This window comes from Hoplias malabaricus, chromosome 6 (genome assembly GCF_029633855.1).
Source record: "Hoplias malabaricus isolate fHopMal1 chromosome 6, fHopMal1.hap1, whole genome shotgun sequence".
Lineage (NCBI taxonomy): Eukaryota > Metazoa > Chordata > Actinopteri > Characiformes > Erythrinidae > Hoplias > Hoplias malabaricus.
This window is the reverse complement of record NC_089805.1, coordinates 4,675,071-4,701,568: the sequence shown is the minus strand read 5'-3', so window position 1 is coordinate 4,701,568 and position 26,498 is coordinate 4,675,071. Positions and strand designations below refer to the sequence as shown.

Sequence of the window (26,498 nt, the reverse complement as noted above, 5' to 3'; positions counted from 1 at the left end):
GGATTTTAGTCAGGTGAAATAGTCTGTCCAGATCCGTTCCCCTGTCATAATCACCTTAAAGTAGTCTTCTGTGATCTAGTACTGATGTGTGTGAGACATTTAGTCATTATTAATTAATAATACACTGTTATTAATGTAAGTGAATATAAAAACACAGATTTCTGTAGGGGGAACACTTTTAGACAGGTGAAATTTCTCACCTGTACTTAGTTCAGAAAGCTTTTTTTAAATACATATAATAAGGATAAACCTTTTCACCTTTGATCAGCATAGTTCTTATATGTAAATTTTATTTTATTTCCAGGTAGTCTTATTTAGAACAGCAATATGTCCAATGTTATAGGAACAACAAAAAAACAACAGTATTAACAATACACTATATACAGAATTAACAGTATTAAATTAGTAACAATTAAAACTATTTCACATGTTTTAGTTTTCTTATACGCATGCTGTGCACATGTATTCTTTATCCAGTGCTGGATTATCAACACATCTGGTATGGAACCACCTTCCACATCTGTCACAGGCAATCTGTGTAACATATTCATGTTCAAAACATCAACAACTGTCTGATATATTTATAGGTCATTATGCTAATTTTTGATAAGTCATCAATTTATTACTTACCCACAAATCTTCTGCAGCTGACTTGTCATTTGTTGCTGTCTCCCCACAGACGTGGCATAGACTACTAATGTCATCTAATGATTTACCACAATGTTAATCCATGTCCATATACATTTTTAATGTTTTCAACAAACTGATTTTTTAAGTAATTTAATTTCTCTTAAGAGGAAGTCTAGTGGGATTTATTTTAACTACATTTAAACACTACACATTCTATATACAGCCAGATTATTTAAAAATGTCTACATGTAATACCTTCGCCTTAATTATAATTCTAAATACATTTAACAGTAAATTTACCAATTTACTTTATGTCACTACATCGACATGCACATCACCACATACCAGATTCACGCAGCAGTGTGACTGCCATGTCCCGTCTTAGTGCATTTATTGAGCTTGTGTCTGATGGAAAAGTTACTGGCTTTAAAGCCAATACTTGATCTGGAAACTAAATTAATTTAATTAGTTTAGGAGCACATTACTTTAATAAAAGTGAGAAAACTTACTTGAGTTAATCCAAAAAGTCAATAATTGTTTAAATCAATAATCTAGCTAGAAGATTCATCTATATAAAGTAAGATTCATCTTTCATTAAATAAGATACCTATATTTCAGTGTCTGTTAACTGCTAAGCCAGTTGTAGTCATTTGAAGACATTCTACAACTTTTCAAAGTATGGTAAATAATTTTACAAGAAAATTACATTGGTACATTAGCAGGAAATACCAGAAATACCTTCAGTGCAAAAACACCACAAGATGTGCCATCTTGCTGGAGTGGGTGGAGGACTGTTTCACAAGTCCACCTTGACACACCTATCCCCTTTTTTTCTCATAAAGGCTCTGAAATAATATAAATGTATTTACACAGTAACATTATATACATGTCGTGTTTACTATTTAAAAGTGTTCCCCCTACAGAAATCTGTGTTTTTATATTCACTTACATTAATAACAGTGTATTATTAATTAATAATGACTAAATGTCTCACACACATCAGTACTAGATCACAGAAGACTACTTTAAGGTGATTATGACAGGGGAACAGATCTGGACAGACTATTTCACCTGACTAAAACCAAGCCTCCTTTTTGTTTGTTTGTTTTATTTTATTTTAATGATAATAATCCCTGAGTAAATGCCTATTACATAGTCGTGCATAAATGTTTCATTCACTCAATTAACATTTTAAAAATATTAAAATCGTATTTCACTGTCTCCATAAAATGTCTTTATTGTACTTAATAAAACACACAAATCATTCTGTTAGATTTTTAATTATATTAGACAAAATATTATTAAGAAACGTCTGCATAAATCTTTTTTTTTTTTTTTGAAAGCGGATTGTGTTATCCGTTATTTAGTACTTTTTGTTGTGTTTCGGCTTCCGTAGATGTCGCGCTCAAGGTGATTTCTTTGATACGCGTTCTCGCCTACTCAAGGAGCATGAACTGGATGGGGAACTGAATCGGCCACAACACCTGTTCGTTCGCGACCGACACATCACTAGCTAATACTATGCCTAGAAACCGGGAGGAACACTGGAGCGGAGTTGAATCGGAGATGAAGCTCTGTGTTCCTGAATTCTCATAATTTCTCCTCACTTCAGTAAGTTTATATTTGACTCAGCTTACATGAGTTACAAAAAAAATTAAAACCCTCGGTTGTCTTTGGGCGCTAAAACAGAAAACACCGCGAGAACTTTGCAAACCTGTATTTCGATGTATAACACTTTTGACATAGCTGTTTTTTGGCTCTGTTGAAGCAACTTATCTAATTGGCTTCTTGGGCGTAGACTGGAAAAGAAGTTGGTTACTTATTCGGCAGTTTCTCATTCGGTTTCTCTGTTCCACCTTAAATGGTGAAATAGTTGCATTCTGTCGCCGCTAGATGGCAAAGTACGAACACACCTTCCATAACATGGAAAAACTACACGTTTAGCTTAATTCAGTGGATATTATCTCTTTATTTTCAAAGAGTCTCAAAAATCTGAAAGCCCTGCTGTAGATGACTGTCTTTGAGGAGTTTGGTGTATGCTCCCCTTGTGTTTCCTCCCACAGAAACGTTGGTAGGTGGAATGGCTGCTCAAAAGTGTCCGTAGGTGTGTGGCCCTGCGAAAGACTGCGCCCCCTCCAGGTGTTTAATGTGATTAATTAATTTTTAAATAAATGTTTTATGTTAAAATATTTATTTTAATTTGTCCTAGACAATCTCGGTACTGTGAACAAATTAAAAATGATCATATCTCTCATTTTTACGGTTTAATTTTTAATAACGGGGCAGGAAAACAACTTGTTACATTGTTAGCTACCTCTATCAGAAATTAAAAAAAACTGTTTTACTGTGATTACATTTTGTCAAATTATAATACATTTTACAAAAACCTAAACATATTGGACTGTGAAATGTAAACAATTTCAAATTCCAAGGGGTGCTCAGCATTTGCCCATGATTGGAAGATTGTTGGCTCACACCCTGAACATGTCTCTTGTTAACAGTCGGCCGGCGTGAAGCAAGCAGCATTGTGCGCATCTATATAATGTAAGAAATTAATTTATTTCTTACATAAAATACATGCAATACACTAAACGAGTATATTATTTATTTGTAGTTTAGAAAATAATAATAAAAAAGTGACTTATAAATTTATATTGAACTAACTTTTGTTGTACATTTTTATAGTAAATATATTCACCATTGCAGAGTTCCTTTGTTACTAACATATAGTATTATTTTACAGTAGGTAATATTGTATATATGCTAAATAAAAATATTCTAAAATGGACACCATTTAACATAAGTTTAAAACACAAATATTGGAACTGTTTTTAGATTTGCTACTATTAAAAGGAATTGACCACTTTTTGAATTCTTGCCCAAATTTTGGCACACAACAATACTTGACAACTTGGATAAATATATACATGAAATAAAACGAATTATGAATCTGGAAAGCTAAATACATACAACGTTTGAGCAAGGTTAGAGTTTTAAACTGAATTTTATCAAACTTATCAAACACATTTTGCATTTATACATTTCACAGTTTATAATATTAACTGTGCTAACATGGCTTTTAAATATGTATATTTTACTAAAATAAATGTATTAAATGAAAACAGTAAAGGGTGTTTAGGAGTGCACTCCTACCTTTAAATGTGGATGTTGTCATTAATCTTATGCAGAGTCCTTGGTTGGTGTTGTCAGGCTTCACAGATTAGACTCCTCTATTTCCATGTTGTGTAATTCGGCATGTATGTAGGCTAGGAACTCCATACCCAAGAATGCAAGTGTGAAACACTGCTGCTTTCAAATTTCAGCACTTTATTTAATTTCATCAGCACTTAATTTAATGTGAAGTATGGTTAATTAACTGAACTATGAATGTGATGCTAATGAAATTAAAAGTTAGTTTTCTCATAAATGTGCAGTTCTAACATTGTAATAAATGTAGTACTCTTATTATTATGTTGTATCTGGATTTATCTGAAACTTCCACAGTAAAATTTCTTCAGGAAATCTTCAGGATATTAATAGTCTGTTATATTGTGTCTTCAGTGGGCCTTTCAGATTTTTGAGACTCTTTGAAATTTTAGAGATAATGTCCAATGAATTAAGTCAAATGCACAATTTCCTCACACATTCTATCATGTCTAATGCTATGTTCACAGGGCAATTACAAAAAAATTCCACAGTAAAATTTCTTCATCTTCAGGGTATTAATAGTTTGTTATAATGTGTCTTCAGTGACTGTTTCACATTTTTGAGACTCTTTGAAAATAAAGAGATAATATCCACTAAATTAAGCTAAACATGTAGTTTTTCCGGGCGGCATGCTCGCGCAGCAGGTAGGTGTCGCAGTCACACAGCTCCAGGGACCTGGAGGTTGTGGGTTCGATTCCCGCTCCGGGTGACTGTCTGTGAGGAGTGTGGTGTGTTCTCCCTGTGTCTGCGTGGGTTTCCTCCGGGTGACTGTCTGTGAGGAGTGTGGTGTGTTCTCCCCGTGTCCGCATGGGTTTCCTCTGGGTGCTCCGGTTTCCTCCCACAGTCCAAAAACACACGTTGGTAGGTGGATTGGTGACTCAAAAAAGTGTCCGTGTGTGTGTTGCCCTGTGAAAGACTGGCGCCCCTCCAGGGTGTATTCCTGCCTACACAGGGTGTATCCCGATAATTCCAGGTAGGCTCTGGACCCACCACGACCCTGAACTGGAAAAGCGGTTACAGATAATGAATGAATGAATGTAGTTTTTCCATGTTATGGAAGGTATGTTCGTACTTTGCCATCTAGTGTTGACAGAATGCAACTATTTCACCATTTAAGGTGGAACAGAGAATCCGAATAAGAAACTGGCGAATAAGTAACCAACTTCAGCGTCGTGAATAACTACACGTTTAGCTTCATTCCGTGGATATTAACTCATTATTTTCAGTGTCTCAAAAATCCGAAAGGCTCACTGAAAAACTAATTCGGCTGAATGGAACATTTAATTTACATCTCTGGAAGTGCATCCATATACAAGTCACTTTACGTCTGTTATAATTCTAATGGAATAATCTTTAGCGTCAAATCATAAATCTCACAAAACTGTATGTATTACCACCTATTAGGAACTACATCCTTGAATATTCACATGTTTAATATACAAACTCTAACCTGTATCTTTATGAGATCATATTCCAGAAACATGTTCTGGTAGCACTACTGACCTAAATTCATTTCTCACCAAAGCTTTATCGGTTAGTCTCATTAAAAATTACTTGGTTCAATTGGACGATTGATTCATTCAAATGAACTTTTCAAGAGAACCGGTTCATTACAGTGATTCATAACTTAATTGTTATGAAACCTCGTATTCCGTGTCTGTTGTGAAATTTTGCATTGAAAGTCTACGATATGAACTCGGTAAATTTAAGTCAATTGACGCTTGATATTTTGCCCTGTCAGAATTTAAATGCATTTGAATTCCTGGTTAAAACGAAAGTAAATTATAATGCTTTCGTTCCATCTTCTGCCGAGAACTTGTACTGCAAAGACAAAAACCAGCTTTGTGTTCTTTGAAAAGAATCGGTGAGCACTAGACTTTTAAAATTTACGTCAAGTAATTGAAAGATAGATGTGTTGGGAAAGAATGTTTCTTTTTTATTTATTTTTTACCTCATTCACATTTAAGCCCAAAGGTATTCAAGCCTGACCCTAGCGCTATGTAGCACTTTTAACACTATATTTATATATAAACAAACTAAACATTAACACTAAACAAAGCAAAAGTGGCTAAATTAAATGGAAACGAGAGAACAAAACCTCCTCAGTTTGACTTTTCTGTTTCTCAACATTTTTCTGCTTTAGAATGCAATTGAAAATGCATTAAGTTGCCATTTACATGGTTCATCCTTTTAAAGCCTTTTTGAAAGATGAACATTGCCACCTTTGTGCCAGGGTGGAGTTTGAAAAAGTGATTTATTGAAATATCAATTTCATTTTGAGACCAAAATCTGCACACGTGGGAAGTTTATATTTTTTATCTTGCATATTTGAGACTGCTGTTTTTCCATTAAAACCCTCATTGTTGTGATTTCTCACAGATCAGTGGTGGATTTGTGTGAATTCAAGAATCTGCAGCACTGATATGGCTTCTTCAAATAAGTCTGCAAAAGAGTATGTCGATAATGCCCGTATACACCTGGTAGAACATCTGCAAAATGTTCCTATAATTATTGAAAAACTTCTCCAGAAAAAGGTAATCAACACTTCAGAAGATAGTGAAATTGAGGCTGAACCTGGAAGATGCAATAAAATAAGGACGATATTGAACTACGTTCTGAACAAGGGTGAGGAAGCCTGTTATCAGTTTCTCAAGATACTGTACGCTGAGAGGAGGTCTGTCTTGCCAAAGTTACAACTCTCAAGACCTTCTTTTGACCTTCACACCTGGATAAGTCAGTTCTCCTTTAGAGAAGACCTAGATGATTATATTCCTGGTAAGCAACAACTCAAGCCTTACAATTAAGATTTAAAATATGATTAAAAAACAGGTTTTAGCTGCAGCCCCTGAGAAATGCACAAATTTGACTCCAAGAAGAAAATTTTGTAGATTTTGTAAAATGTTAAATCTGTCAGTTACATAAATTGATTAATGTTATAAAGGTCAATAAGCTACTACATCTGATAATGCATCTATTTAATCTAAAGAGTAAACTGAAAGTGATTGGTGTGGACTTAGTCTGTTATACACAAGTACATCATTTTAAAAGTTACAGTGAACTGTTGTAATGTGTCCGTTGTGTGCACACACACCAGTCAAGCATAATATTATCACCACCTCCTTGTTTCCTACGTTTGTATTCATATGGATACATATTTTAGAGTTGTTATATTATTAATTCATACACACAGGCACTTGTATTAAACATATTATAGTCTCTCATTTACTGTAATCAGATGAGTACATGCACACATTGTGTGATGCAAGATCAGGCTGCTTGGTTGGGAAAATTCATGCAGACCTCTACTAAGGAGTCATTCTGTTGTAATCCATGCAGAGTGTGGATTGACCTTGACTTACATGACACATGGACTCTAGTGTATGTTCTTGTTTAAAAAGTAAATGGTTACATCCACCTTTTATAGAAGAAAATAGAAGAATTGGGTCGGGGGAATGTTATATATTATTTGAATAACATGAAAATTATTAAGTTTCCTCTGTAATATGGCTTTTCTTTTCTATGTAAGATCAACACATTCTTCCAGTCAGATTTGTTATTGTAGATATTATGTGTGGTTTTGTTTTCTGGATATTTAACATTTGTGTGAAATGAAATTAGTTTTCACTCTGTGTAAGATACAGCCACACACACACACACACACACACACACACACACACACACACACATAGAGTTTCTACCATAAATGAATATGTAGCAGTGGGTCTTTGTGGATTTGATGTACCCGTGCTTCTTTCTGAGCTTAGTTAAGAACTGAGTATAGTTGGGGCAGGTTAAAATTACGCATGTATGTCTCGCATTTGTTAATAATTGAGTTAACATCACAGCTCAAACAATAAATGAGCAAAATTTATTTTGACTAAATTTGACCAGAAACTATAATGTGATATAAAGGTTTATGAGGTTAATAAACTTTTTTCCTTTTTCTTGTTATTTTAGGGCCCATCTCATGTCATAAGTTTTGCACACGTGTAAAGACTTGTACAAAAAATTCACTTGATGAGCATTGTAAGCAGCGTATGCGTTTCTTTGGAGTGAAAGGCTGAGAAAAGTTTACTTACATTCCTCTTGTGTTGGATACAGACAAAGAAAAGTACGAATCAAGTAGCAAGATCAGTATCAAGAGCAAGAAATCTAAGAAACCTCGTTCAAAAAAGATGGTTTCCTACATACCCAAAGACACATGCCGAATGTCCCCTGAGGATCTGCTTCACAGCAAGGATAAAAGAATTCTTCTGGTAGGAAAACCTGGTGCTGGCAAAACAACTGCTGTTAAACAAATGCTGAATCTATGGACACAGAGACATGACAGAAACCTTTATTTCATGTTTTATTTTGAAAACCTGCTGTCAAATATCTCAACAATTTCTAACCTTGAAAATCTCCTTTTGGACAATTTAATAATGACAGATGCTCAATTAAGAGAAAAGGCTGGGGAAATTACTCAGTATCTGCAGGACCATTCAGATAATGTCACAATCATTTTTGATGGGATCAGTGACTTTTGTAATAATGACATTTTAAGGGGAATTATGCAACACGATATTTTACCTGAGGCTAAGATTGTGGTAACATGCAGGCCAGAAGCAGAAGATGATGAGCTTTGTGATTGGGCTACATGCAAAGTATATGTGCTAGGCTTTAGTGGGGATGACATCAATACTTACATTACCCAAATGCTGAAACATGATCCAGAGTTAGTTAACACTGTGGTAGAAAACCAAGCACTGTTTAGTCTCTGCCACGTCCCAATGTATGCTTTAATGGTGGCCACATGCTTTTCCTACTTCATAGCTGAAGGTGCTCAGAAACAGTGCACAGCTACTGAGTTATATATACGAATTTTTCGCCACTGTATCCAGAGACATGGCAATAAGAAACTGATGCATTTAGATGAACACATTAAAGACTGCAGAGACACAGTTTTACTTTTGGCTGAGAGTGCTTTCAGTGCAACCAAATCAAAAACTATCAACCTGGAGATTGATTGCATTGAGAACATCAACAGTGATTTCCTGAGATCAGTGACTGTTGTGTCACCAGCATATGCAAAGACATTTCATGCATTTCTCCATAACACAATGCAGGAATTCTTTTCTGCTCTGTGGCTCCTGGAAAATCCCCAAAAGCTTCATGAAGTACTCCAACTTTGCCAAAAAGAAGAGAGTCAACACATGAAATATGTGCTTATTTTCCTTTGTGGGCTTCTGTCAGAAACCAGCATGCCTCTTCTGAAGGGACTGTTCTCTCCTAAACACCTGAAAGAGTCATTTAACGGATTCTTTGAGAAAGTCTTGAGCACATTTCTCCATGATCAATCAGAGGAAGAAGATTTTGTCGATACCCTCTTCCTTTGTGAGTGTCTCTATGAATTTCAGTCATCTGAAGCTTGCCTCCAGTTCTTGGAGGGTACAGATTATACTTTAGATTTGTGTGAAGAACGTCTTGACCATCCCCATTGCTGTGCAGTGTCTTATGTGATCAGCCAATCCAGAGATCAGCCTGTTCACCTCAGTTTGGAAAACAGCGTTGTAGCTTTCTCAGGGCTGGAGACAATTTTCAGACATTCTCAAAACCTCAGGTATGAATAATCTATGAAGATATGACAAATATGTCAGACATTGTGACTAATCATATATTATTCATATCAATATTCTTTCTCCTTCAGGGATTGGTCAAAAACTCTCTGTCAGCTCTGGACTACCTCTCTAAAATGTGAGCAGCAGAATTATTTAATAAACCTTCTGCGGTTGTGTGAAAATACAATTCACCTCCCAATCAGCATTCAGGAATCTTACCTTCAACAAGCTGGAGAAATAATAACCCAAAGTGCAGAGCAAATAAATCTTCATCTACACTTTAATAAATATCCAAAACAGCTTCGTGACATTCTCTGCAAGACCATCTCATCATGGCTACCACACATCAGCTCTATTCAGTGAGTAGAGTGAGTAATATTTTACATATATTACATTTAAACAGTCTAAACTATTTATATAGAGGTTGGAAAAATGTTTGTTAAAGGTGTTGTTAATGCACTATGGGCTCTTTTTTGTGACTGGGGTCAGGACAGAAACCCTCTTGGTGCTTTACAAGTTTTCTCCTAAAAAGACATGGTAAAATACACAGCACACAAGTGTATAACCATTTAATATCAAATGGAATCTGCCAAATACTAACAAATTGTTAACTATGTGTATGTTCCTATTCAGGGTTGTGTTGGGTCCAGAGACTACCGGGAATCATTGGGCACAAAGCATGTCGAAAATGACATCATTTCAAACATTTAAACTATTAGTCAGATCATACAATTAGGTTTTAATCACAGTAAACAGAAATAAAATATGTAATTTTTGTGTTATTATTAATTATTATAATGAAGAAAGGAGTATTATTATTACTATTGCTATAATTATACCTCTAAAATACATTATTGGTTATATCACATTGTTTTAAATATTAATATGATAAGCGATTTGCTCAGTGATCCTTGGCTTCGGAACAATAGTTTCCCTGAACAGAATGAATGAATACAGTCAGTCCTCTGGACCCGCAGCTTAGTTTGATTGGACTTAATACCTGTGCTCTTGGACACCGGGTAACTGTGCTTTGCGAGTGTGGGATCGACCCTCCCTACATGCAGTGTGCTCATTCATCAAGGAAAGGAGAAATCAGTCACCGTGCTCTTCTCCAAAATGTCACAATGAGAGTGTAAATATGATTGGATAAGATTGGATGAGAATAGTGAATATGATTGGATAAGACCTGAGGATGGCTGCTGGTCAAGTATTTAGTCTGAATCTAGGTTGGATACCAGTTAAAAAGAATTTTTAATACAATCACTGTCTGATTTGATTGAAATTTGATCCGCAAATATCAATATGAATGCGAGGAAAATGCAAGGTGAGGGTGGATACAGGTTTATTTTACAAGAAACGACCATACAGAAAGTACAGGGCAAACTAGACATTTCTCCTAATCACCTACAACAAAAGTATTTGGAAAAGACAAACATCTGGGAAACAAAGATGGGGACCATTGGGCAGGGGAGTGGCAAACGTTTCACAAGGGGGATGATGAGACAAACTCATGGGTAGATAAACATACACAAGCCACCAGAGAAATAAAAGGATAAAACAGTTCCTCCCTTCTTTAATTTTAAAGTCTAAATAAGAAAAAAGGTTTTAAAAGAAACAATTGAAACCTCCCAGTTTTTGTTAGGTTTGTGTGTTTAATAGTGTGAGCTGTAGTCCTACTCTTTCTCCCTGTAACATTAAGAAATGGAAGATGTTATAATTCACATTTCTATTGACATATTCAGTATTTTTCCTCATGCTTCTATATACGTAGCAATAAAATTTAAAATGTCACAGTTGAAAGTAAAATATAAAATATATATTTTTCCCCACCACATTTGAATCGAAACTTGAAATCGGTAAGAAAACGAATTGATAATCAGATGCTGAATCAGAATCCAAATTGATAAAATTTGTATGTTACCCAACCCTTGTCTGAGACTCTTTACTCCGCTCCAGGCCAGATGATTTATCAGGGTCCAGATACTTAATTACCAAAGTGTTTTACATTCTGCCACATAACACCTGCATTGTGCTCTTGGGCCTTATTTCTACACTAGTTCAGTAAGAATGTGATAAATCATAAGATGTAAAATAAAACAAATTGAATGCAAAAGCAGTAAATTAGAAAATAAATAATTAGAAGAAATTAGAAATTAATAAACATGATTGTAAGATGTAGTGTGTTTATTAAGTGAATTACTGCGGAGTTTAATAATTTATAAACCATTAATAGCCAGTACAGTGACCTGTGAACTGGGAGATGTGCTTAATTCTTATTGTTTTATAATGTAAATGTTTGCCTTTTTTCCCCCCTGTAGTTTTGTCCCAAACCAGAATCTGAGAGAATCTTCTGAAGAATGGGAAAGAAGTTTGAGGACATTTAAATTGAATCTCTGTCAGTTGGTAGTTATTTACCAAAGGGAAAACATCCAGGGAACAATAAGGAAAGTCATTTCCAGTGGATGTGAGGGAGAATATGGATATCTGCTGGATCTGTACTTGTATGTCAAGCAGTATGAAACTGAAACAGGCAGCAGTGTTCTTCCAACATTACTGCCGGTTTACCAGTCATCTCCTGCAGTCTGGTCCTTAGACCTCTCAGAGAGAAAAGCCTCCATTCTCCTAGAGGTACTAAAACCCCTAACAGAGAAAAGAACAGTGGAGCTGAAAGACTGGTCAGAAGAAGAAAGTGAAGTGAGGAGTTTCCTCCAGTGTGTGCCCTACATCTCACAGCTCAGGTAAATATTACACATGCTACTTGCTTTTCAGCTTCTAACAATCAGCAGAATAAAAAAAAGTATTTAATATTAAGTTCTTAATATTTAATTAACAATTGAGGTGCATTCATGTATTATTATTATTAACATCCATTGTTTCAAATTAAATGTTGGATAAGTGAGTGGCTGTTGATAAGTGAGCTGTTGCTATATCAATTGACTCTTGTGTGTGCCAGTGGCGAACATGCAGAGCTCGTCAAAGGACAGCTCGACCCTTCACAATAATGAAGAGGGATGGTATTTACAGAAATTATTAGTCGCTCCATGAGACTAGCCTTCAGTCCAAGGTGCTTTAAAAGTTCTGTCATTGTTACTGTCCTGAACAAACCCCAGCCAGCCTGCCTCAGTGACTATCCCCTTGTAACCCTAAAATCAGCTGTAATTATTGCTTTGAAAAGCTGGTTAGACACCTCAATATCTCTTCACTGTCTGACCCCATGAACCCATTATAGTTTGCATAATGCACCAACTGCTTCTCAGGGTAATTATGTTCGGATGCTGTTTGTTGACTATAGCTCAGCATTGAATATGATTACTTCTTCTAAACCCATCACTAAGATGGAAGATTTGGGACTTCAAACATCCCTGTGGCACTGGATCTCCACCATTCTGAAGGAGAGACCACAATCAGTGCAAATAAACAAACATGTCTCACCCACCCTGACCCCTAGGACTGGAGCCCCCAGAGTTGTCCTGAGTTCGCTGCTGTACTGACTGTACACTTATTACTACGTGGCCACTTCCAGCTCTACTACCATTTTCAAGCCTATTTTGCTAGTACGGACCACACCCGCAGAGGCCGAAACGGGGAGGCAAACTCAGAAGTCTTTTGGGGAAGAGTTCAGGGCTGCTTATGAATGCGTATGAAGCCGGACCCCCCTGTTGGATAAAGTAATATGAGAAAAGGGTGGAGGCGGGAGCGAGTTTAAAACAGGAGGCTCAGTGGGCTTGATAAAGGCCGAACACGGCTCCGAATATGGGGATCAGCAGGAATGACTCAGCGCGGAGGAGCAAGCTGATGTCGTGAAGCAGTCGAGTCAAGATCCGTCTCCTGAACTAAATGAGGTGAGTTTGTCTGACGCAGAAATGACGTGAATTTGCGGGGTATATATAGGGCTGAGAGGAGGAGTTCGGGCGTGGTCCTACTCCCAAAATTATGTTATTAGCATAACTTCACTTTGCTAGTACGGACCACGCCCGCAGAGGCCGAAACGGGGAGGCAAACTCAGAAGTCTTTTGGGGAAGAGTTCAGGGCGGCTTATGAATGCGTATGAAGCCAGACCCCCAAAAATTTACAGGAATGCTGGTCATTAAGTGCTACAGAATGGATAGGTTCAGGTACTCTGGTCAAGGGTTTGATTGGTGTCCTGATTGTGTTTAGGTGAAATGAAGGAGTTAGTGAGTCTTTGAATGAACTACCTTTAATAAACTGGTGTATGACTGAGTGTCATGTGAGACGGTAGAGAAATAGCATGAGTAGGTTGAATGTCCTTTGTTGATTATGATAACGGAAATTCTAGTGTGACTGGTAATTCGAGTATTCAGATGCCGCAGTGGTAAAGGGGTGATGATTGCGAAAAGTGATATAGAGTCAGAGTTGGTCTTAAGATGGACAAGATCATTGCATTGGCAGAAATCATATTGATCAACTAATAATAGAATTTTAACATATCACCAGCTAAATGTCATTTTGCTACGGTGTAACAATAATAGTGAGGGGTCTGAGGCTGGCAATAATGGGTGGAAAGTGGATTAGTAGCAGCCTTGAAGTCAAGTACTACAGAGGGGCAGTGTTAATAAAGCGAGATATTCTTCATTGGCAGGTGTGCTCTGGTGGTGCCTTTCCAATGGCATAGAGAGAATCGAGAACGGAATGGTGATCTAGAGGGATGACAGATGAGGCCAGTTAAGAAGCCCAAAAAGGTCAGCACCGCAGGAAAGGCGAGATAGAAAGAAGGCATTTTGTCACACGGGAGAAAACTCTGAAATAGGAAAAGGTGCCGAGGAGCTCAAGCCAGGTGGCTATGTAGAAAGTTGACTACAAGATAACGAAGATGCCTAGAGGGTTTTGAAATAACAGGTGCCCTAGGTGGCGTCAAGTACCGGTCCAAGGTAACCTAAGGAGAGAGCATAAGCTGGAACTTAGGGGCTAGATAACAGCATGGTTGTGAAGACAGGTTGAAGGTCCACAGTGCCTGGAGGAATCAGTGCGAACCTTACCATAGGAGGCAGGGTGAGGTGCTGTTGCTAGCGAGAGATGATTAGAAGAGTAAGGTCCTCACTGGCACCAGCTGGAAAGTTAGAAGCTGAGAGCGACAAGCCTGCATGTGTGAGGGTGAATTGAATTTGAGGTGGCATCAAGTGCCTGAGTGCTGCGTAGGGGGTCTGGTCCAAGGCCACGCCTGAGAAGAGCGTATAAGCTGGAACTTAGGGGCTCGGAGCGGCATGGAGCGAAGAGGAGAGGTCAGGTTGAAAGCCCGCAGCTGCTGGAAGAATTAGTACAAACAGTACCATAAGAGGCAGTGCGAGGTGCAGTCACTAGGAGAAGCTTAGCTGCAAGCAGAAGCAGAAGGTAAGATCCAGCAGGAGAGAGTGCAAGCCGTGCAGTGGACGTAGGGCGCCGTTTGTTTGTGAGGGGAAGGCATAGGGATGAGCGTCCACAGCAGTTTCTGAGGAGAGAGTGCAAGCTGAGAAGTTGGAGGTGGGCGGTGCGGCCGCAAAGCTATGGGGTTGGGACGAAGGTCTGTGGCATGAGAGAGGAGGGCTGTAAAGGAAGAGGCAGGATGCAGCAAAACCACGAGGGGAAGGGGATTATGATGAAGGTCCACATTAGGAAAGGGAGGGGTGGGATGATGCGTAGAGACAGATGTAGAGAAAAAAAAGGGGAGGGGTGGGATGATAAAGGGAGGGGTGGGATGATGCGTAGAGGAAGAAAAAGGGGAGGGGTAGGATGATAAAGGGAGGGGTGGGATGATGCGTAGAGACAGATGTAGAGAAAGAAAAGGGGAGGGGTGGGATGATAAAGGGAGGGGTGGGATGATGCGTAGAGACAGATGTGGAGAAAGAAAAAGGGGAGGGGTGGGATGATGCGTAGAGACAGATGTAGAGAAAGAAAAAAGGGGAGGGGTGGGATGATGCGTAGAGACAGATGTAGAGGAAGAAAAAGGGGGGAGGGGTGGGATGATGCGTAGAGAGGATAAGAGAGAACGAAACAAAACTCGGAGGGCTGTGTCTAAATGGGTGCGATACTGTCAATCAAGGTAGTGTATAGGAGCCGGTTTGAAATGGAGGCTTAAACATGCTGCCTGCTTTGCTTTTTTTTTTTTTCCAACATTTCAGATAGGACCAGCTTGGTAAGCAGTGTAGGTAAACTACTGCATGGGAGATGTGCATAAATAATGCAGATTCTAAGCCATTATCCAATTCAGCTCAGATAATTATATTATTATCAAAACAGCCCTCTAAGGCACCGACCTGTGAGACAGCAAAGACTATAAGACATTGAGGCTAATGTCTCCAGCTTAGACACGACCAGAAAGGGTAACGGGAAGACGAAGGATACTCCAGCAGGGGGCGTTGGAGATAGATGGTTGTGATGTCATCGCGTTGCTGCGCAGGGGATCCTTACACCGGCAGATGGGTTTCTCTCTCTTTAGCTGAGTGGGCGAAGCCATTGTTTCAGAGCACGTTGCTGGAACGCAGAGGCTGTTCTGCCGGAGAGGAGGAAATGGGAGTATCAAGGCGCTGTAGAGCTCGTAGATGTGGAGCCGCAGCCGTGACGAGGGTAGATTCGCGTTCCCCAAAACACGAGGCAGTCCCGTAGCAGCACAGCCGAAGATGAAGATGAGGGGAGGCTCGAAGCCTTGCGCCAGCGTCGGAGGGAGATGCGGGGGGTCACTCGGGAGGCCGAATGCAGCGGGAGGAGAAGCAGGAGAACAGAGCACCGATCCGGAGCGGGTAAGACAGCAGAGCATAGAACAGTTGAAGCGGTTGCAGGCGTGACAATGGCCGTACGTTACTTCAGATACTGTGCGGTCCCATAGCTGTTTAGCCGGAGCGAGTTTAAAACAGGAGGCTCAGTGGGCTTGATAAAGGCCGAACACGCCTCCGAATATGGGGATCAGCAGGAATGACTCCGCGCGGAGGAGCAAGCTGACGTCATGAAGCAGTCGAGTCAAGATCCGTCTCCTGAACTAAATGAGGCGAGTTTGTCTGACGCAGAAATGACGTGAATTTGCGGGGTATATATAGGGCTGAGAGGAGGAGTTCGGGCGTGGTCCTACTCCCAAAATTATGTTATTAGCATAACTTCACTTATTTATTTATTTATTTATTCATATGTATATTTTATGTAATTATATTTAACATTTATATTTCACACAATCCACATTGCTGTACATATGATCTCTCTTCAATTGGTTCTGATCTTATATTCTGAAATATACTGTACATTTCTGTAGATTTATCCCTCAGCTGAAACCAACAGAAACATATGAAGAATGGAACAAGAGAATGAACTCATTTAAATTACATCTGTGTCTGCAAGCAGTTCTTTATCAAAAAGACAATTTCCAGCTAACAATAAGAAAGGTCATGTCCCATGGAAATGAAACAGGGTGTGAGTTCCTGCTGGATCTGTACTCATGTATGAAGCAGTATGAGACTGAAACAAGCAGCAGTGTTCTTCCAACATTACTGCCGGTTTACCAGTCAGCTCCTGCAGCCTGGTCCATAGACCAGGAAAAAAAAGCGTCTATCCTCCTAGAAGTACTGAAACTTCAAGCAGAAGAGAAAACGGTGGAGCTGAGGGGCTGGTCAGATGAAGAGAGTGAATTGAGGGGTTTCCTTAAGTGTCTGCCCTACATCTCACAGCTCAGGTTTGATCTTAAAATCACACACAATGCTTGCTGATCAGCTAGTCAGCTCCAGACTTAAATAGATTTCATTGTTGTTCTGAGGTGTATGCATAACATAAACCCCACCCCCAACCTACCCACTTTACTCTGATGCAAGAATGACTCAGATTCCTAGTGAACAGTGTCCAAGTGGTGCAGCTGAAATAGTTTTAAATGTCAAAACAGTGTTTCAAATAGAATGATTGTGTAGTGAAGATGTCACATATTTTGATGTTGCATATAATATGTTGCATTTACTACTAATAATATAAAATGGTTTTATTTTAATAATTGTTATTATTGTGTTATAATAGTTGTTATTATTCTCTCTTGCGAGGCCTACTTACCATTAAGCACTGAAATAATGTGCAATAATGTTGTAACTCACTTACCGAATGTGTTAATTAACATTAGATTTTATCTTTTGACAAAACTCAGTTATTCAGTTTTAGAAATCAGCATGAAAACATAAGTATTCATAAATATCTTATATTTATATTAATTAGATTATTAATTAGAGAATATTAGGTTTATATGAAATTATGAATTGAAATGTACATTTTACAAACTCAGGCACAATAAGGCTGTTTTTAATTCAGCTATGTTTCTTTATACAAGTTCTGGTTAGGTGAAATGATCCTCTGCTCTTTAGGTTTGTTTCTACACAGAAGGAAAAGGAATCAGAAGAAAGATTTAAAGAGAGAGTGAGATCCTTTGCACTGAATCTGTGTCTACAAGCGGCTCTTTATCAAAGAGAAAATGTTCAGAAAACAGTGACGAAATTAATGTCGGATAAAATAAATTTTGCATATGGATCTGTGGAGTGTGACTTCCTGCTGGATCTGTACTCACTGGTGAAATCATATGAGACTGATAAAAAACTGAATAGTGTTCTTCCAGCATTACAGCCAGTTTACTAGTCAGCTCCTGCAGAGTGGACCATAGACTTCTCAAAGAGAAAAGCCTCCCTCCTCCTAGAAATACTACAACTCCAAACAGAGAAGAAACCAGTGGAGCTGTGGGGCTGGTCACAGGAAGAGAGTGAAATCAGGAGTTTCCTTCAGTGTCTGCCCTACATCTCACAGCTCAGGTTTGATCAAATATTAACTACAGTCTAATTAGCAGCTAAAACTTGTATTAACAGACATTTTCTTCTGTTTTATTACTGTTATTATATTTAACAACAGATGTTTAATGTTGATGTTGATTTTTCCAGCTTGCAGTCCTCTGTTTCTCACTGCTGTTAAAATATGTCCATTCTGTCAGTAGAACTGTCCGACACGAACAACTGGTCTGTAAAGTCTTCCCACCAAAACTCTTCAGTGAGGAGTGAAAACGCTCTGTGCCTATATGTTTTAGGTCACTGTCATCACTTGTAGCCACATGAATTTGAATGGCAGGTAATAGCCTCCATATTTTCAACAAAGTCTCTTGTCTCCATGCAGACCATCTAATATTGTGAAATTTCCCTAGTTTGACAAAGGCAATGCCATTCTCAGCACATATGTTTTTCAGTTTATCTGTCCTTTTTTGACCCCCTTTCTGCAAATAAAAGCTTAACAACTTTACAATGGACTGTGTAAATGTCTCACAGTATGGAACCATGCGATCAGCTGACTTAGCGCAGTTTTCGAGTGTGTGGGCGGTACACAGGATATGTACAAGTGAATCCCCGATCGCAACCATTTGACGCAATTTGGGAAGGACCCCGTTGTAAACTCCAACGTTCACTGCAGCTCCGTCTGTGCATACGGAAACCAGCTTCGTCTTCCACTCATTCCCTAAACCACAAGCATGGAAGAGCTGCATACGTCCATTCACTATGTCCTGTGCTGTTCGGTTCACACCCAGATTAATTAATCCAAGGAAATCTGAGGTAATCTCTCCGTTGTTAGACACAGACACAATGTACACAATTTCCTGCTCCAGTGTTGTTATGTCTTCTGATCCATCAAAAAGCACACCCCAGAATTCGGCCGCTTTCAGTTTTTCATTCAGTTCTGAACTTATTGACTATGCAATGCACTGAAGGATGCGGGCTCCCCCTTTTCGTGAATGATATGCACTGCCGACATTCACTCCTAGCCTAAAAAGCACAATATCCTCCTCATTTGAAAGCATGGGACATGCATGCTTTGCTTTGTGAAAGGCCTACAGAAAAATATTACAAAGTGCTTGACGCTGTTCTTCATTGAGTTTATCCTGCCACCTGTCCAGGGGTCGTCTGGATTTCTGATCAAGACTGCGCCTGTTATCTATAGTTTGCAGTATTTTCATGTGCTCTTTACTCTTCTCGTGCTTTTCAAAAGCTGCGTGGCTGAAATTTTTTGTTCCCATATAAAAGGCACTGCTTCTATCCGCGAGACTGGGATTTCCACGGCATAATTTACACCACATTTCTGTGCGGTCATCATCTGTTTGGAGCCATGCTACCTCCTGCAGCCATTTTTCCGCGAATACTCTTTTTTTACCTTCAGTCTGGCATTTCTTTGGAGGTGGTGGAATACCAAAGTAATTACTTAATGTAGCTTGTTTCTTGGACATGCTGATGAATCGGTGGGAATCTTAAAACCAGTAAAAAAAAATAAGCTAGCGCTAGTTATCAAATAAGCTAACTACTCTCTGGAGCCCGCCTATGTTATCGTGGCCCAAAAACGTCAAACATAATGGTGCGCAAACACGCTTCACGTTGTAATTCACGTTGCGCATCGATAATTTTGACCACGCATGCGCACCTGCGCACCACTTATGTGCATCCCTGCTTATAATGTAATATACACTTGGCTGTGATACTCAAACACTAACACGCAATGCCAGTCAGAAAAGACCTTGAAAAAGGCTTTAATATATTATTTTAAAAAAATGTTTGGATTTTTTTTTAACTCTGAATGTAACTGCCGCCACATTTAATGTGGAACGGAAAACTCGCTAAATACAAGAGTGATATAAATTTACTAAAAATGAGACATCTTGTTTAACTACTCTAGCAGGCTCTAGTGACATTGAGTGAGAGAAAAAAATAGAACTTGTCACTAAGGTTCGCTTGACTAAAACTATGGGTTGATTTGGAACTGCTGGTCACATTTAATGTGGAAGAGAAAACTCGGGGGGATGCTAAGGCTTGTTCGCTAAACGCGAGTGTAATATCAATGTACTAAGAAAAACAAATGTTGTTTAACTACTCTAGCAGGCTCTAGTAACATTTTAGTGAGAGAAAAAGTAGAATTAACTTACTATACTTAATCTCTTTCACACATAGCTCCAACAGGCTTCATTTTCAGACGCTCATGCAGTGATGTTGTGCTGCCATGCCATGCGAGATCAGCTGTGCACATTTTGCACCTAACGCTGTTCTTTGAAGGCGTTTATGTAAAGTGCTCCCATACGTTTGATGACTTGGGTTGTACATTTTTCTCTCTGCTTGTGCTAACATTACCTCTGCTGTGACCGCCTCCGCCATTTTTCAAACGCTTCTTCCAGAGTTCGTCACGTGTGGCAACTGTACCTATGTGTATAATAACTTAGACCCAACTAATTGATTATTAAATTAGTTGCAAACTATTTTAACAATTGATTTAATCGATTAGTTTTTGCAGCCCTAAAATCTAGTGTATAATTTTGAACAGTTGGTAGTGCAGACAGTGTTTGAGTAGTGAATGAAATGTTCCTCTGTGACTGAGTACAGTACAAAAATGACCCTGTAAGAGTGAATGAAGATGTACTCCATTTCCCTTCATTCTGAGCTCAACATTGAAACCCAGTCTGTTTCAGGAGCATCGCTGCTTTCTGATCTCTTTGCTCTTTTTGTTCAACTTGGCTTCTATCAGGAGTTTTTCTTAGTGTTTTTAATTTTTTTAAACACATACTTATTATATTTCTTTTTTTCTTTCATAGATTAGATTACATTGATGATAAACTTTTAGAGTCACTGAAGAACCTCTTTCATCAAGCAGCAGAGAGTCAGAGACAGACAGGAGAGAAGACACTAGAGCTGTTAGTGTCAGTGTGCTCTTACAGTTCTTTTCCTTTTGGATGTAATGGATATTCAAATTTACTCTTTGACCAAAGTGATTGCCTGCTGGAGCTGTACTCACATATGAAGCAGTATGAGACTGAAACAGGACAGAAGAGTGTTCTTCCAGCATTACAGCCAGTTTACCAGTCAGCTCCTGCAGAGTGGACCATAGACTTCTCAAAGAGAAAAGCCTCCCTCCTCCTAGAAATACTACAACTCCAAACAGAGAAGAAACCAGTGAAGCTGAGGGGCTGGTCACAGGAAGAGAGTGAAATCAGGAGTTTCCTTCAGTGTCTGCCCTACATCTCACAGCTCAGGTTTGATCAAATATTAACTACTGTCTAATTAGCAGCTAAAACTTGTATTAACAGACATTTTCTTCTGTTTTATTACTGTTATTATATTTAACAACAGATGTTTCATGTTAATTTTTCCAGCTTGCTGTTCTCTGTTTCTCACTGCTGTTAAAATATGTCCATTCTGTCAGTAGAACTGTTCGACACAAACAACTGGTCTGTTTACTGGTTCACCAACCTGACCACTCCTGATTTAGAGTGAGATTAGGTCTCTGCCCAATCAGTTAACAAATAGACATGTGGAAATAAATCAGTAAATGCAGAAATACAGAAATAAATAAATGTAAAAATATGTGGAAATAAATAAATGTGGAATTCAGTTAAAGGCATTAATTATACACTTTTTCATGACAGAAATGTTTATATTCATTTATTTATTAATTACTTTATTTATGTGTGCATTTATTTATACTCAGGAAATTTTTATTTTACAAAAAATACAAGTGCAGGAAACACAGAACAGATCATTTTGATTAATATATGGGACACATCACCCACTGTTAATGTTCATGAAAAGAACTTTCTGATATGTGTCCTGAAATAGAAACTGAAAAAAAAAAGATATTTTTTGTTGTTTTAGATTATATTGTAAATCAGATTTTGTCCTGTAGCTGTGGATTTATATTCTGCTAATATGCTGAACATTTTAGATGAATTCACAAAATCTAGTGTATAATTTTGAACAGTTGGTGGTGCAGACAGTGTTTGAGTAGTGAATGAAATGTTCCTCTGTGACTGAGTACAGTACAAAAATGACCCTGTACCAGTGAATGAAGATGTACTCCATTTCCCTTCATTCTGAGCTCAACACTGAAACCCAGTCTGTTTCAGGAGCATCGCTGCTTTCTGATCTCTTTGCTCTCTTTGTTCAACTTGGCTTCTATCAGGAGTTTTTCTTAGTGTTGTTCATTTATTTAAACATACTTATTATATTTATTTTTTTCTTTTATAGGTTAAATTACAATTACTCTAATGATGAATGTGTAGAGTTACTGCCGAATCTCTTTCATCAAGCAGCAGAGAGTCAGAGACAGACAGGAGAGAAGACACTAGAGCTGTTAGTGTCAGTGTGCTCTTACAGCTCTTTTCCTTTTGAAGATTCAGATTTACTCTTTGAGCAGTGTGATTTCCTGCTGGAGCTGTACTCACATGTGAAGAAGTATGAGACTGAAACAGGACAGAAGAGTGTTCTTCCAGCATTACTGCCAGTTTACCAGTCAACTCCTGCAGAGTGGATTATACACCTCTCAGAGAGAAAAACCTCGCTCCTCCTAGAAATACTACAACTCCAAACCGAGAAGAAATCAGTGGAACTGTGGAGCTGGTCACAGGAAGAGAGTGAAATCAGTTTCCTTCAGTGTCTGCCCTACATCTCACAGCTCAGGTTTGATCAAATATTAACTACTGTCTAATTAGCAGCTAAAATATGTATTAACAAATATTTTCTTCTATTTTATTACTGTTATTATATTTCACAACAGATGTTTAAAGTTGATGTATCTGCAGGAACAACTGGCCTGTTTACTGGTTTACTGTGTGGTGAAATGGTGGACTGATTTAGAGTGAGATTAGGTCTCTGCACAATCAGTTAACACATAGACATGTGGAAATAAATCAATAAACGTAGAAATACAGTAATAAATAAATGTAAAAATGTGGAAATATATGTAGAAATCAGTTTAAATATTATGCACTTTTTCATGACAATATTTATATATTAATTGATTTATGAATTACTTTCATAATACATACATTAATATTGGCATTTATTTCTACTAATGTAATTTTTGTCCTCCATAAAATAAAAATACAGAAAACACAGAACTGATCATCTTTATTAATATAGAGGACACGTCTCCCACTATTAATGTTCCTGAAAAAAAAACCTGTTCGATATTAGTCTTCAGATAGAAACTGCAAGAAAAATGTATTTTTTAAAAGTTGAATTAGGTTTTGATCTGCATTGGATTTTGTCCTCTAGCTGTGGATTTACATTCTGCTAACATTCTGAGCATTTTAGAAGAATTCACAAAATCTAGTTGAGTGTAGTATGCTAACTCACTAATCTGGAACCTCGAATTTCAAGACAAGAAAAAGATGAATTCCTGACTTCTAAAATAAGTAGCGTGATGGTTAAAAGACTGTTGCTCCTAGGCTCGAGACTTCTGTCGTCTTCTATGCACCCTCACACATTTATACTAAACTCAGCAACCAATCAGATTACATCACATTAAAACAATTACATTTCTAAATTCTTATACTTTAAATTTACTTACTATAATATTGCTTACTATAAATATAACTCAAAATTCTGTTACAAATATTAATGAAGCATTGAATTCAAATTTACTATGCAATAAACAAAAAATTGCTGTAATATAACCCGGCCCCTAATTGACTAGTCCTTAGCATATCAATTACCAACTTAAACCCCAGATGCCATCGTGATGAGATGCAGTAGGTGGGTTGAAAATCCACCTCACTCCTTTCTGCATCATAGCTTCATTGATACGGGACTGGTCCAGTTCTTTCAATGCCTGTCTCAGCTCTCTTTCTGCACCAACCAGATTTGTGCCATTGTCTGAACGAATGACTGACACTTGTCCTCGTCTGGCTTGGAAACGGCATAGAGCATTAATACACGAGTAAGTGTCAAGGGAATGGGCGACTTCTATATGCACTGCTCTGACTGTCAGGCATGTGAAAAGCACTTCATAACGTTTGATTTTGGCACATCCTTGTCTGATCTCGAAAGGGCTAAAATAATCCACGCCTGTATTTGTAAAAGGCGGTTTATCAAGAAGCAGACTGTCTTGTGGCATGTCTGCCATTTTCTGTTCTCCGGCCTTTGCACACAGTCTTCTGCATAGGTTGCACTCTGATATCACGGTTCTTGCTGCTGAATTAGCTTTAGGTATCCAATACAGTTGTCTTAATCTTGCCAATACATAACTTCTGTCACCATGTCCTGTTTCTTTGTGAATGTGATGAAGAATAAGGTGGGCTATTCTCTGTTGTTTATTCAAAAGGGCAGGATGCTTGGCCTCCTCGGGCATCGCCGATCTATTTAGACGCCCCCCTGCTCTCAAAACACCATCTTGTAAATATGGGTCCAATTTGAAAATTGGGGTGTTTCTTCAGACATGAGTGCTTCCCTGTTGCAGAACTTTTATTTATTCAACATAGGTTTGTCTCTGACTGTATTTGATCAGTTCCATTGCAGCTTTGAATAGATCCTCCACTGTAAGCGTCTTCTTTTCTAGATTCTTCTTACACATGATCATGTATTCTTTAACCATTGATCTGCATTTTTCTGTGTCACATTAAGACTGCTGTATAGCCTTCTCAAACTCTTCTCTTTCTACTTAGATACTGCAACATCTCTCTTAAGTGCAAAATCCAGGCGGTTGCTTTCTTCAATTTTTGCCAACTGGAGTAATACTCGACAAACTGGCTTACTAAATCTAGGTTGTCTACCACTGTATTTGTACATGACACAGCAGCTGACGTCTTCACCTCTTCATCGTGTTCTGACAGACAAGTAGACTGCTTTGGTTGCTTTGGCCACTCATTTTCATTACTCAAGAAACTAGGCCCTTGAAACCAGCTCTTACTTGACATAAAGCTCTCGGTTTTCAATCCTCTTGATGTCTGATCGGCAGGGTTCAGAGAGGTGTTGATGTACTTCCACTAAGCTGTTGTAGTGGCCTCTCTGATGAAAGAGACACGATTTGCCACAAATGTCTTGAAACAAAGTGCATCATTTTCAATGTACTTTAGTACTGTCATACTATCTGTCCAGAAAACCGAATCCATTGGAGGAACTTGAAGTTCTTCTTTCAACATCCGGTCAGCCTTGACTGCAACCATTGCAGCTGTTAAATTCATTCTTGGAATTGTAACCTGCTTAAGAGGAGTGACTCTAGATTTTCCCATCTAAAAGCAAACATGCTTCTTTTCTCTCTCGTTTGTCAACAGGAGATACGACACAACCCCATATCCATCTTGACCTGCGTCTGAGAAATTATGAATTTGTGCGGTCTTTGTGGGTCCGAATGAATTGAACTTAAAACATCTGCTCACACTAAGTGCTGACAGCTTGTCAAGGTCTGCTAACCATTTCTGCCATATCCGACATGGCTTCTCTGAAATTTCTCATCCCAGCCTATTTTCTCTTTGCAGAGATCTCTCAGAATAAGCTTGATGGGTTGGTGCTAAAAATCCCATTGGATCTCATCATACACAGGACTAACAATGGATAGGATGCCTCGTCTTGTGCAAGGCTTGTCTGGCAGCTGTATCTTGAATTTGAAACTATCAGAACTTGTGCACCACTGCACGCCTAATGCCTGTTCTACCGGTAGTTCATCATGCTGCAAGTCCAGATCTTTAACTTCAGCTGCTCTTTCATTGACAGGGATGGAGCACAGCAAGGCTCTACTGTTGCTTACCCACTTGGTCAAGTGGAACCCGCCTCTGGCACATAAATTTGTTAGCTCCTTCTTAAGATTAACAGCTTCTTCTTCTGTAGCAACTGATTTCAAACAGTCGTACACATAGAAATTTCTAAGAACTGTCTGAATGGTTTCTGGCGAAGTCATCGCATCTGCATCTTGTGCTATTGTTCTTAGTGCACACGATGCACAACTGCGGGATGAGGTGGCTCCAAATAGGTGCACGCACATCCTATACTCTGTCACTTGTTCACACAAATCGCCACCTGGCCACCAAAGAAAGCGCAACAGATCTGCGTCTTCATTTGGAATACACACCTGGTAGAACATGGATTCAGTATCGACCATTAGGGCAACAGGCTCCTGCCTGAACCTAAGCAGCACTCCAATAAGGGTGTTTGTAAGGTCGCGACCTTGTAGTAGTTTATCGTTTAACGATGTTCCCTGGTAAGTTGCCGCACAGTCAAACACGACCCGCATCTTCCCCTTTTTTGGATGGTACACCCCATGGTGCGGGATGAACCGTACTCTACCGTCACTGAGACTCAATTGCTCTTCTGGAACATT

The 26,498-nt window shown here is 38.6% G+C and overlaps 1 protein-coding gene across 7 annotated transcripts in view; it reads left to right on the top strand.

Moving 5' to 3' along the window:
* Positions 1–2,101: 2,101 nt before the first annotated feature.
* LOC136699824 (uncharacterized) overlaps positions 2,102–26,498 on the top strand; it is a 34,488-nt gene continuing 10,091 nt past the window's right edge. Inside the window, exons 1-10 of one of the 7 annotated variants that reach the window (XM_066674834.1) lie at positions 2,102–2,241; positions 6,217–6,612; positions 7,795–9,436; positions 9,524–9,802; positions 11,753–12,172; positions 12,883–13,276; positions 16,672–17,088; positions 17,759–18,506; positions 21,001–21,438; positions 22,430–22,861. In XM_066674834.1, coding sequence (XP_066530931.1) covers positions 18,490–18,506; positions 21,001–21,438; positions 22,430–22,861 — 887 coding nt within the window. In that variant the 5' untranslated portion in view covers positions 2,102–2,241; positions 6,217–6,612; positions 7,795–9,436; ... (3 more) ...; positions 16,672–17,088; positions 17,759–18,489. Of the gene's footprint in view, positions 2,242–6,216; positions 6,613–7,794; positions 9,437–9,523; positions 9,803–11,752; positions 13,277–16,671; positions 17,089–17,758; positions 18,507–21,000; positions 21,439–22,429; positions 22,862–26,498 lie in introns of all 7 variants that reach the window. The other 6 variants (XM_066674835.1, XM_066674836.1, XM_066674833.1 and 3 more) reach the window with 6 other exon arrangements.